General features: G+C 50.2%; 1 protein-coding gene across 1 annotated transcript in view; it reads right to left on the bottom strand.

Moving 5' to 3' along the window:
• KCNH3 (potassium voltage-gated channel subfamily H member 3) overlaps positions 1-12,770 on the bottom strand; it is an 83,642-nt gene that overhangs the window by 36,547 nt on the left and 34,325 nt on the right. The window contains exons 4-7 of the mRNA XM_029594681.1: positions 11,422-11,546; positions 9,899-10,151; positions 9,339-9,496; positions 145-352 (exon numbers count right to left, since the gene is read on the bottom strand). Of these exons, the coding sequence (XP_029450541.1) occupies positions 145-352; positions 9,339-9,496; positions 9,899-10,151; positions 11,422-11,546 (744 nt within the window). The remainder of the gene's footprint in view (positions 1-144; positions 353-9,338; positions 9,497-9,898; positions 10,152-11,421; positions 11,547-12,770) is intronic.

Genomic DNA, 12,770 nt, shown 5'->3' with positions numbered 1-12,770 from the left:
ACGTTGTGTGTATTTTTAGGTATCAACATGTGTGCGTCTGTATGTGTTGTGCTTGTGTGTGTGTGTGTGTGTGTGCGCCTATCTGAGGGTCACTATGTGCTCTGTGCTCCATTGCTCCACACTCCTACCACCACTGGCACTCACCAATCTCGGGCAGCTCTGATTGGTTGCTTTCTATCTCCTGCTGGCCAATGAAGTACCAGACGCAGGCCACCCAATGGGCCAGCAATGCAAAGACAATCATGAGCAGCGTCAGCACCACTGCACTGTACTGTGAGTAGCGGTCTAGCTTTGGGAGAAGCCGCAGCAGCCGCAGGAGCCGAACTGTCTTCAGCAGATGGGCACCGAAGTACTGTGGGGGAGGACCAGAGAGAGAGAGAGAGAGAGAGAGTACAGGGTTACACCACAACCAATCAGTGCAGTGCCCAAGAAAGGTGCAACAACAACTCCATATGATTCCAGTGATCGGCCTGGGCTGTTTCACTGACAGCTGTGGAGGGATGACAGGGGGGGGGTGCGAGAGTGCCCTATAAGCAGTGCATTCCGTTAATGGTTGTGCTCACCCAACACCATCTGCAGTGTAAGTGAAGCCCAGCACCAGGGTTGCAGAGACCCGCTGAGCCCCACACACCACCCTAGAATAAGACCGACTGCCTGACAGCAGCCTCATGAATCCAGCTCCTAAGGAACAACTGAGTCAGGCCTGTTTTATTCACCTCCTGTTTCACACTGAAAACTTTTCAGAATGCAACTGAAACAACAGCTTGAAAAATCAGGAGTGACTTATGATCTGGTGGCAGACTTGATAGGGAGTGAGGCATCATGGGAGTGTGAAGGCCAGGGGCATAAGGACAGAAACCTAGAACATGATGGCAGATAAAGATTGTAAGCCCCAACCTGTCTGCTCAGTTTGCTTCCTTTTGCAATGCCATAGATCCCAAATGATCTTTGGTTTTCTTGTTGTCTTTGCAATTAAGGATCATTTGTGCTTATTCCACTCTTTCTTCGACTTTGATACTGTTTTTTACTCCACCACTTCTACTACGAGGTTATTCCATTCATCCACCAACTTTTCAGTAAAGAAATATCTCCTGTTGTTATTCCTGGGTCTAACCACTTTGGGGCCAATGCAATACAGTGCGCTCAGCAGTCGGACGCGGATTAAATAGGTGCTAATCCACCCCCTAATGCAATAGGGGGATTAGCGCCTATTTAACGCGCGTCCGACGCGGAGTGAATGCGATAGCGCTCATCACAAGCAAATTCATGTGAATGAGGCTATTACTCATTCACTCCGCATTCAAAAAAAAAAAGTGTGTGTCTCAGTTCAACCACAGGCGTTAATAGTTGAGCGCATGTAAAAGAAGTACAGAAAAGCAGAAAAAAATGCTTTTCTGTACTTCTTAAATAGAAAAAAAAAAAAAAAGAAAAAAAAATACCTCGGGAGATCGCTGAGTTATGAAGACCAAGCGTCCGTTTTCATTACTGGCACACGGCTGATTATGAAAACCGATGCCAAGTTTACCGGCGTCGGTTTTCGTAAGTGGCAGCCGCTGCAGGTTCATGTAAGCAAGGAGGCGCTAGGGTTGCTTGCGCACCTCTATCGCCTCCTTGCTAGCGTGACCCCCTAATTTGCTTATAGCATGGCGCCCCCCCTTGCATGCGCCATGCACACATTAAGAAAGCGGGCGCTAACTTTTCAGCACCCGCTTTCCACATTTTTAGCCTTAAATCATAACATTTTGTTCTAGAACTTTCGTTACACTAAAGGAAAATTGGTTCTTACCTGCTAATTTTAGTTCCTGTAGTACCACAGATCAGTCCAGACCCTGGGTTTTGCCTATAATCCAGCAGAGGGAGACAGAGAAAGATTTGACTGACTCTGCCCTATACCTTGGGGTGCCACCTGCAGTCCGTCAGTATTGAACGATATCAAAGCAGAAATCCAACCAAGAAAATTAACTGGCTAACTAAACTCTATATCATACTTCCTACTCACAAACCCTAAGTGGAAGCAGAATCCTGAGGAACCTTCAAAATAAACAATCAAACATTGAAACTAGACAGCATAAAATGCAGCTTATTCACCAAAACAGTGATTGAGCGGACTCTCCGAAAAAAAATTTGCTATACACAGACAAAACGGGCGGGCCTCTGGATTGATCTGTACTACAGGAATGAAAATTAGCAGGTAAGAACCAATTTTCCTTTCCCTGTACGTACCCGGATCAGTCCAGACCCTGGGATGTACCAGAGCTGTCTTACTTGGGCTGGGACCCAGAGAGTCCCGCTAGGAGAACACCCTCTCCGAAGGCTGCTGAACTCAGAGCCTGGACATCCAAACGGTAATGAAGAGCAAAAGTGTGCAGCGACTTCTAAGTCGCCGCCCTACAAATCTCATGAGGAGAAACCTGTTGACACTCCACCCATGATGTAGCTTGTGACCGAGTGGAATGAGCCCTCAAACCTGCCGGAAGATCCAGACGAGCCAGAAGATAAGCTGACCTGATGGTCTCCTTCAACCAGTGAGCAATTATAGCCTAGGAAACTTTATGACCCTTGCGAGGACCACTCCACAGTACAAACAAATGATCCGACATTCGAAAACTGTTGGTAACTTCGAGATAATGCAACAGCACACATCGCACATCCAATCTCCTGAGCTCCTAGGAGGAAGGATCCATACGATCTAAACCTGGAAAAGCCGGAAGCTCAACCAACTGATTCGGATGAAAGGAGGAAACGACTTTGGGCAAAAAAGAAGGTGCAGTTCACAAGGAAACTCCTGCATTGGAAATCCTAAGAAAAGGCTCTCTGCAGGACAAAGCCTGTAACTCCGAAATTCTACGAGCCGAAGAAATGGACACAAGAAAAACCACCTTCAAAATAAGATCTTTCAAAGTCGCATGTTTGAGGGGTTCAAAAGGCGCAGTGCACAGAGCTCTGAACACCAAATTTAAACTCCACGCAGGACAAGGGTTCCGAAACGGAGGACGCAGATGCTTTGCGCCCCAGAGAAAATGTGCCACATCCGGATGCGCTGCCAACGACACTCCACATACCTTACCCCTAAAGCATCCAAGGGCTGCAGGACAAACCTTTTGCCAGGTCAGCCTGCAAAAAAGACAAAATGTCCAATATCGAAACCTGCACCGGATCTAATTGGTGATCCACACACCAAGATTCAAAAACTCTCCACACTCTCACATATGCCAAAGAGGTGGAAGGTTTACGAGAATGCAATACAGTAGCCACCACAGCATCGGAATAACCTTTGTTCTTTAAATGACACCTCTCAAAAGCCATGCTGCTAGACAAAAGCGTTCGACCTCTTCCAAACAAACGGGTCCCTGACATAGGAGGCATGGTAGATCTCGAAATCGTAGAGGACCATCCAACCACGGACGATGCGGCCACTCCGGCGCCACCAAAATGACTTCTGCCTGCTGTACCTCTATCCGTTGCAGGACCTTGCCGATCAGCAGCCAGGGGGGAAACATGTACAGAAGAACGTCTTATGGCCAAGGAACCACCACAGCGTCTACTCCTTCTGCTCCTCGTTCCTTCCGGTGGCTGAAGAACCGAGGGGCTTTGGAATTCTGGAATGTTGCCATGAGATCCATTGCTGGTCTGGACCACCTGTCTCATATCAGCTGAAAAGCTTCTTTGCACAGTTCCCACTCCCCTGGGTCGAGATGATGACGACTGAGGAAGTCGGCTTGAACATTGTCCACCCCGGCGATGTGAGAAGCTGCGATACTGAGCAGATGTTGTTCCGCCCAGCTGATCAGCTGTTGTGCTTCCCACGCCACCAGTTGGCTTCGAGTTCCTCCCTGGCAGTTGATGTACGCTACCGTGGTCGCATTCTTGGAGAGAATCTGCATTGACTTTCCCCGAAGGAGAGGTTGAAGGGCCTGCAACGCCAATCATACTGCTCTGGTCTCCAACCGATTGATTGACACCGTGCCTCTTCACTGGACCACTGTCCCTGGACAGATGTCTGCTGACACACTGCTCCCTAGCCGGAAAGACTGGCATCTGTGGTGACCACTGTCCACTCCGGAACCTCGAGAGGAAACCCACGCCACAGATTGTCCGCCCGTAACCACCAACCTAGGTTGGACCGAGCCTCGCCTGTAAGGGGGAGGGGAAGGCAGTATTGTTCCGAAACCGGGCTCCAGCGGGCAAGCAATGCGGACTGTAATGGTCTCATATGTGCAAAAGCCCAGGGAACCAACTCCAGAGTGGATGTCATTGAACCGAGGACTTTCAAATAATCCAATACACGTGGCATAGGAATGGACAATAAGTCTCGGATTTGCGTTTGCAGCTTGAGAAGGCGATGTTCTGGAAGGAACACTATCCCCTGAAGAGTGTCGAACAGGGTGCCCAGAAATTCCAGCGACTGAAAGGGAGCTAGGTGATTCTTGTCCTCGTTGATCACCCAACCTAGGGATTGCAAGAGGTCAATGACTCTGCTGACCGTTGAGCGACAGAGAGACTCCAACTTCGCCCGAATTAACCAGTCGTCCAGATACGGGTGGACCAAAAGACCTTCCTTCCCGAGTTGCGCTGCTACCACAACCATCACCTTAGTAAATGTTCTGGGAGCTGTGGCTAACCCGAACAGGAGAGCCAGGAATTGATAATGCTGTCCTAGAATGCAAAATCTGAGAAACTTCTGATGATCAGAGTGAATACCAATGTGAAGATAAGCCTCGGTGAGGTCCAGAGACTCAAGAAACTCTCCCTTGTGTACCGAGGTGATGACTGATCTGAGGGTTTCCATTCGAAACTTGGGAATCCACAGACAACGAAAAGCTCCCTCCTTTTTTGGTACGACAAAGTAAATTGAGTAACGACCTCTCTGTTGTTCCGGTTGAGGACCTGGGATGATAGCTCCGAGATTGCTCAGACGCTGCAGAGTGTCCCTTACTGCCTGACGTTTTTCCAGGTAAGAACACGGTGAAACCAGAAACTGGTTGTGAAGTTGGTTGGGAACTGGTTGGGAACCCACTGATTGGACGTCCATCTGGTCCATTCTCTGTAAAACAGAGACAGCCTTTCTCCTATGACCGGAACCGGGGAATGGACCAGCCCTATTTCATTGGGCAGATTTCGCTCCCCCTGCAGGTTGGGGGTTTCCCGGTCTTCCGAAACGGTGGCCACGAAAGGACTGAGACCAAGTCTGCTACCTGCCCAACAATTGCCTTGCAGGAGGACCTGATGGACAAGAAGAACGGAATTTTCAACTAGACCGAAAACGAGTGCGGGAGGAGAAGGAACTTCGAGCTCTAGGATGATTCTCCAGTAGTTTGTGAATCTTATTTTCTCCTAAGGACTGTATCATATCCTCCAAGTCTTTTCCAAAGAGCAATTTTCCCTTAAAGGGCAGAGCCCCCAACTGAGCCTTTGAAGATACATCCGCCGATCAATTCCTCAACCAGAGGAGCCTGCGAGCCGACACAGCCGACACCATGGAACGAGCCGAAGTCCTTAGAAGATCATATAAAGCATCTGCGCTATAGGCTACAGTAGCCTCTAAGCGCCTGGCTTGCGCTACCTGCACGGCAGAGAGGGAAGAATTGTTCTGCAAGTACTGAACCCAACGCAGCCCTGCACGCAAGGCCAAGCTGCTACACATAGTTGCCCGCACCCCTAGTGCGGAAACCTCAAAGATCCGCTTGAGCTGCACCTCCAATTCTGTTAAAATCGCCTGAATCAAGGGACTAAGCTCCTCCCCCCTAAAAAGGCGGACCACTTTGGGATCATCCTCATCCACTATGTGAGGGCCAGAACTAGTGCCCTGACCAGGATCCCCTCCGAGATCTGCATCCGGCAAGGACTTGTCCTGGGTATCCAATGGGTTCTGGTCGGAGTCATCCGAAGTAGTAACCGGGGAGTGAGCCGGCCCTGAATGAAGAGGACGCTTTGGAACCGGATCAGAACCAAAACTGCTTGGTCTTGAACGTTTGGAGAACCGGGCCCTCAGACCCTGCGCAGAGGTACTCTCTTGGCGCTTCCTTCACTCCTTCTTGGATTTGTAGGCCTTATGTAGGAACCTGATAAAATCCCATGAAAAGGAGGAAGAGGAAGAGGAATTTGAAGCCTCCTCGAGGCCCTCCTCATCTGAGCCTGCTGCATCTTCGTGCGGTCTGTCCCCCCCGGCAAATGCCTACTGTGGTGACAAAGGAGGAGGATCCGATGCTCCCAGCACGGCCTGCTGCGTCGCTGCTCGCATAGTACTCAACAGAGCCTCCATTCCTGCGCTGCATCGAAATGGATCGGGAGCAGGAAAGCAGTCGCGCCAAGGCTTCGGGACCACATGAGCCAGCCGACTCACATCCTTTGCGGCTAAAATAGATGGGCCCTCCCCACTGGGGAGGCAAGCAGAGCAGAGACTCTCCCGCGAGAGCCGCACGCAGCAGGCCGCGCGGCATCAAGAAAAAAACAGAAAAACAGCGCGAACCAAAAAGAAAAAGAAAAAATACACTCCGACGCAAAAAAGAAACCAACGGCGCTGCCGAGCACTGTGGGCAAACTGCAAATGCTGCTCACAGAAAAAAATATAACCTTTTTTTTTTTACCTGAAGAATTTTTGCCGCGGGCCCCGGGAGCCGCTCCAAATAGGGTGAGTGAGCCGGGCTCCCCGGTATCACCCTGGCTAGGAGTGGTTGCTGGGTAAATAACCTCCCCAACTCCAGCAGCCTCAGCACCAGGAGGGATAGTCCCCTCAGGACCTCCCCACCTCCTGGGAGGCAGTGAAGTGGCTGCTAATTAAAGCTAGACCGCTTAACCTACTTTTTTTTTTTTTTTTTAATCTTAAAGGACTAGTTCCACTCAAAAAAACCCTAGAGCAAACCTCACTAAAATGAATTCCTAAGTATCCTGACAAAAAAACTAACTACGACAGACTGCAGGGTTTTGCACCTCCACCTCTGCTAGGAGACAGAGAAATACTGACGGATGCAGGTGGCACCCCAAGGTATAGGGCAGAGTCAGTCGAATCTTTCTCTGTCTCCCTCTGCTGGATTGGAGGCAAAAACCCAGGGTCTGTACTGATCCTGGTACGTACAGGGAAAATATATTTGCTTCTGCATTATTTATACCTTTGAGGTATCTGAATGTCTCTGTCATATCTTGCCTCTCTCTCCTCTCCTCTAGGGTTTACATATTTAGATCCTTACATCATAGTTGTAGACTTTATGATGTAGGCTCTACACTACTTTGGTAGTTCTTCTTCAGGCCCAGAATTAGACATAGCTATATAAGCAACTGTCTCTGGTGCCAAATTTTGATAGGCACTGGACTGTCACTACCACCGCTATGCCGTCACCTGGGCCTGCTAACATGGTGCTGCTTGTCCTGTAGAGTGGCACTGGCCCCGCAGCAGTAGCAACTCTGGAGCAAAAATTCAGCATGGGGCTTGCAAACTCTCATGTGCCTCAACCCTTGCACAGGTTTCCATAGTAACAGGAAGTCTGCGTAGGAGGAGCTGGAGGGCTGCTGCAGGGTCAATAAGCGCAGGAGGGCTTGCAGGCCCCGTGCTGAGTTTTCTTACTAGAGTTGCTACTGCTGCAGGGTTGGGGATACTCTACACTACAATCGGTTCAGAGCTTTGGCAGTGAGGGGTGATCAGTCAGAAGGGAAGATCTGGGTATGGGCAATCCAGTGGTGGTGGGGAAACGCCCCACGATTGACTTCTGGGGGGATCTCCTTCCAAGAGTCCAATCCCCATTACCTATGGACACCCACAATTAAAATGCAGCACTGCTGTTCTCTGGACTGCCACTGCTCTGTCTCTATTCTTTCAGAGATGTGGCCTCTAGAACTTGATCCAATATTCCAGGTGAGGTCTTACCAATGACTTGCACAGAAGCATTATTACCTCCTTTCTACTAGTTCAGTGTTTCCCAACCAGTGTGCCTTCAGACCTGATCAAGTGTGTTATGAAAAAGTCACCACTGCATAATGGTCCGATTCGGGCCAGCACCTGGGCTTTGCTCTCAGCACCTCACAGTGGCTCTTAAATGTGTGGGAGCTCCTTTCTGAGAACATGTGTAATCTCGCATGCCTCTTCCCAGTTACAGCATGGGCCCTGGAGTGTGGTAATCAATGGGCAGCATGCAGGGTATGGACAGCTGGGTCCTGCTTTGTGCAGTACACACATTGCAAACAGCACCTCCTTATCTTCCTCCTCCTGAGCCTCCTTCTTTGAGTCCTTCCAGCCTCTGCCTTTTGCTCAGGCTGAGTGAGACCGGGACAGCATACACTGAGCACTGGATGTGACTCACTCGGATTGTTAGGCAGCAGTGCAGGAGCTCTGGCAGTCACATGCAGCAGCCAAGGCAACTAACCAAGCCGGCTGCCTGCACCACACGGACTTCTCCCTCCTCTTGCACTTGTATATAGAGTGAGCTAGTCCACTGTGACGAGTTCTCTGTCTCTGCCCTGTCTCACTTTCATTTGAGAATTTGGAGGAGAAACTGGTGTGAATCGGGCTTCGGACGATTGAAAATATCGTACGATATTTTCAAAATCGTCAGAAATCGGGGGCTCCCCCAAAACGATAGGAAAACCCCACGATATTGTTCGTGGGGGTTCTCTTATCGTTTTGGGGGAGGGCGGGAAAAACGGCACACAAAAATAACCCCTAAACCCACCCCGACCCTTTAAAACTAATCCCTTAGCTTCCCCCACCTGTAAAATGTTTTTGGGGGGGTTGGGAGGGTGGGGGAAGCTAAGGGATTAGTTTTAAAGGGTCGGGGTGGGTTTTTTGTTTATCGGCTCGGGCGCAGCCGATAAACAAAACCGCGATCGGGCCGGACGAAAAAAAACCCCACGATGTGAATCGGAACCGGAATCTGAACCGATTCCGGTTCCTATTCACATCTCTAGCTTTTAGAGCTTCTGTAGCTCTTCTTTTGTTTATATAGGCCCTCTTCATGCCTGCACTGCTTGATCCATGGAGGTTGATGTTCCACACAATAGTTTTGTTAGTGTTGGTGCACCTTGGGTTGGGAAACATGTACTAGTTACATTTTTCCCTATGTACCCTAGCATCCCTCTGGCAGTGGCCACTACAATTTCAAACTACTATGCAACCCTGAGGTTAGCAGATGTGGCAAAAACATCACAGACTGCAGATCCCTTGGGCTGAGAGCTACAGCCTCCTAGACCATGACAATTAATCAGGCATTGCATCTTGAGAAATGGTCAGGCACTGCTCATTCTTTCTAGCTAAACCTTTGGCGCTGACGCCCCCCCCCCCCCCCTGCCACACGCAGAGCTGCTCCTGCCCACCGGTTTACATTTGGATTGAAGGAATCCAGGCTCACCACATTGACCTTGAAGGCATACAGCAAGTCGACGGGCAGCGCCGCCAGCAGGTCCAGCAGGAACCAGGTGCTGATGTAGTGAAGGAAGATGGAGCGAGGCTCGAACACAACCTGCCCAGACTTACTCACAAACGTGGTGCGGAAGTTGAGGATTATATCTGAAACATAAACAAGCCAAGCCCAGGTCACGCAAACCAGGGAAGTTGTGCAAGGGGGAAGGGAAGGGTCAGCTCTGCCCGAGAGCAGAGGTGCCTATGGGCACAGAAAGCAAAGCATTTTCTCCTTCTGCGGCTCTGCTTGTGATCTAAGTTTTTGGGGGGGTAAAAAAAGGTGTAGTCAGTTTTTGGTGCACTGTGGTGCTTAAAATGAAAGCGGCAGCTTTTGGTTACTGGATCAGAAACTGAAGGGAACCAAAGTGATTCCAAGTTCCCTCTGTAGGTCTCCAGACCTCAACCCCACCCCACCCCTGCCCCATTCGTGCCCCCCCCCCCCCTTAATGTTGTTACTCCCAACAGTTCGCACCCTCCCTCTCCCTTTGCTGCCTCCCCCATGGACCTCACCTACAATGAAGAGGATTTCCACAGCGAGGTCACAGATGCTGGGTGGTCCGCGTGTGGAGGAGGGCAGCCCCTCGTCCTTGCTGGTGCTGAAGCACACGCTGTAGGGAACGGTCACGGCCACGTAGAGCGTGGCGAGCAGGATCAGGCAGTCCCAGCCGGCCTTGAAGGTGCCGTAGTGAAGCAGGATGAAGGGAGACTTCCTCACGGCCGCCACTTTATACTCGGGGAGAGACGGCTTCTCTGCAAAGACGCCCTGGGCAGGGAAACCAGCAAGGACCACGGTCACTAAGGAGCAGCTGGTGGCTGTCTCATCTCCTCTGCTTTAGTGATTTTATGTACTTATTTGTTCATTTATTTATTTCAGGTTTTTATATCCTGTCTTTCAGCACTTCAGAGCGGATTACATTCAGGTGCTGCGGGGTATTTCCCTATGCCCGGAGGGCTCACAATCTAACAGGGAGATTTATCAAGCTGTGATATTTTCATCTCATTGCTGAAGCTCCTCCTCCTCCTCCCCCCCTTCCTAAAACTTCTTCCTGTGCTCTTCCTTCAATTTGCTTCTCTTGTCTCTCCCACTTAGTGTCTCTCTCTGTCCATCAATCATGCCTTTTATTTTTGAGAGGAAGAGCCTAGCAATTTCCTCCTGGATTGTTGTGCTTCCAGTTCATTGGAAACAGACTCCACCGGGCTACAGTACCATAAGCACGGCCATCTTTAGTGGGGGGGTGGAGGGAAATTGAGGTGACAGCCTTGAACCCTATGCTTTGGGGGGATCCCGTGCCAGCATGGTAGCCCCGCCCTCTGTTGTGCTTCCTGACATCATTTCCCATTCCTTGAGAGCACTGGAGGGCCAGGACTTGCAGTGGCCTGGGCAGTGGAGTCGTCAATGGTAGGCCAGGAGGTACAGTGGCAGTCAGTTGGGTCAGGGTCAGGGTCTCCCCCCCCCCCATCCCCTTCATTCGCAGGAGAGGACCTCTCCCACACGTCAATCCTGGGAGGAAGGTGGAGTCTGGGGGGGGGCAAGGCCATTCCAGCTGAATCACCCTGGGCCGCACCGCCGTCCTCAAGTCGGCCCTGACTATAAACCTTCACTCACAACTACCGAGGATCTTTCACTTCATTTTATACCCTTCTTCCAACCCAGCCCAGCCATTGCAGCAACGGTCCTCGCTGAGGGGCCACAAACTACAGATTCTTCCTGAATGCAGCTTACTTGGGCCCTACGGTAAAGGTAAAGTCTGGCCACTAGGTATTGCCACTGAACAATAGCTGTGTCCCCCTTTCCTCCCCCCCAGGGGCTGTTAATGCTGCCTCGGCAGCATTTCTAGCCTCAGCCAGCCCAAGGAGATGAAGCTGGGCCTGGGAAATCAAACCCAAGATCTTCCGTACAGCATTGCACCATCTCATTTCTCTGGTCTTTATCGTTCTCTCCCTCTCTCTCTCTCTCTCTCTGGCCTTCACTCCTTATCATCCCTCTCCCTCCTCCTCCCGTCTGCCCCTCGCTCGCAGGTAGGCAAGATTACCTTGTTCAGCTTGCGTTTGGCCTTGCTCTGTTTCTGAAGGTGTCCAGAGAGATGGTACAGGACTGCTCGGCTTCTCCTACGGTTAGCATTGAACCCCTTCGCCCGGCCGTACTGCCTGCGTCCACCTGTGGAAGCAAAGTGATACACGACAAAAATTTCTAACGCATCGCAGACTGCAGCTTCACACCAAGGGATGATTTTTCAAAGACGTAGGTGCCTTTCCCCTGGCTAAAAATAAGTTATCCCACCCAAGTCAGTCACATGTGTGCAAGTGGATTTTCCCCCACCAGAGCGTATGCGGGTCCTTAAATAACGACCTACTTTTGGCCGCATAGAAAAGAGGAATTTTGGGGGCATTTTGGAAGCGCCTGCAATCTACATATGTACGTTTACGGGGCAATTCTTCAAAACTGTGCCAGCAGGTATAAAGTGCGCAGGTACTGTCCCTCTTAAAATCTGCCCAAGGTAAAAAAGTCCTGGCAGAGATTCGCTTCTGCTTTCTCCAGGGGATACTTTTTCCGGCCCAAACAACATGCAGAGTTTTGAAAATTCAAAAAATTCAAAACTATGTGCGTTGTTGCCGCTCTTTCTCCCCACCCGGCCTAACCCCGTCCTGGAAATGTTTCTATGAAAACGCAGGTAAAAGTGTGCACATCATGGAACAGCACGTGTGTGTGTGTGGGGTGGGGAGGGCTGCAATTTTAAAAAAGCCCTTTTACCTGGGAAAATCACCATGTACACAGGCAGAACAGCCTTTGAACATTTCCCTTCCCATCTGCAAAATATTCTGCATGTCACAGGCTTGCTGCAGCTAACGCATCCAAACTTCTTAAAAAGAACAAGAACACACGGGCGCTGTTAGCCACTTAGCAATCTGCCGTTCAGACACAATATACGCAGGTACCCTTGTGTATGGCATGCAGCTTGGGTTTTGCACATGTTTACTTCGACTGTTGGGAACCCTATTGATCGTGTATTCCCATACGCTACGTCTTCATGGCACAAGAGTATTCATCACACCGGTGACAGAGTAAAGAAACAATGTGTATCAGGTGATTGGGGGCCACTTGCAAGTAAATCACTCCAGTCTGAGCTTCAACCAGAGTCTTATTCAAGGCAGAGGTTCCTCAGGAAACAAAGTGACAGCCTGGTTTACACTTGTGGGAATATACAAAGGCACAAGCCGCTTGCTTCAGAATTCAAAACTCACAGATCTTCCCTATTTGCTCCCAGTTCAAACCTGAGATATGACGGTGATCCCAGCAACCCATCTGGTAAGCCCTGAGGACCAATCCTGTTCCTTGGGGGTGGAGTTGCAAGTCCAGATTTCAGGCTGTATACATGCCCCT

Source organism: Rhinatrema bivittatum, chromosome 3 (genome assembly GCF_901001135.1).
Source record: "Rhinatrema bivittatum chromosome 3, aRhiBiv1.1, whole genome shotgun sequence".
Classification (NCBI taxonomy): domain Eukaryota; kingdom Metazoa; phylum Chordata; class Amphibia; order Gymnophiona; family Rhinatrematidae; genus Rhinatrema; species Rhinatrema bivittatum.
Note: the sequence above shows the minus strand (reverse complement) of the source record. Positions and strands in the feature narration are given on the sequence as shown.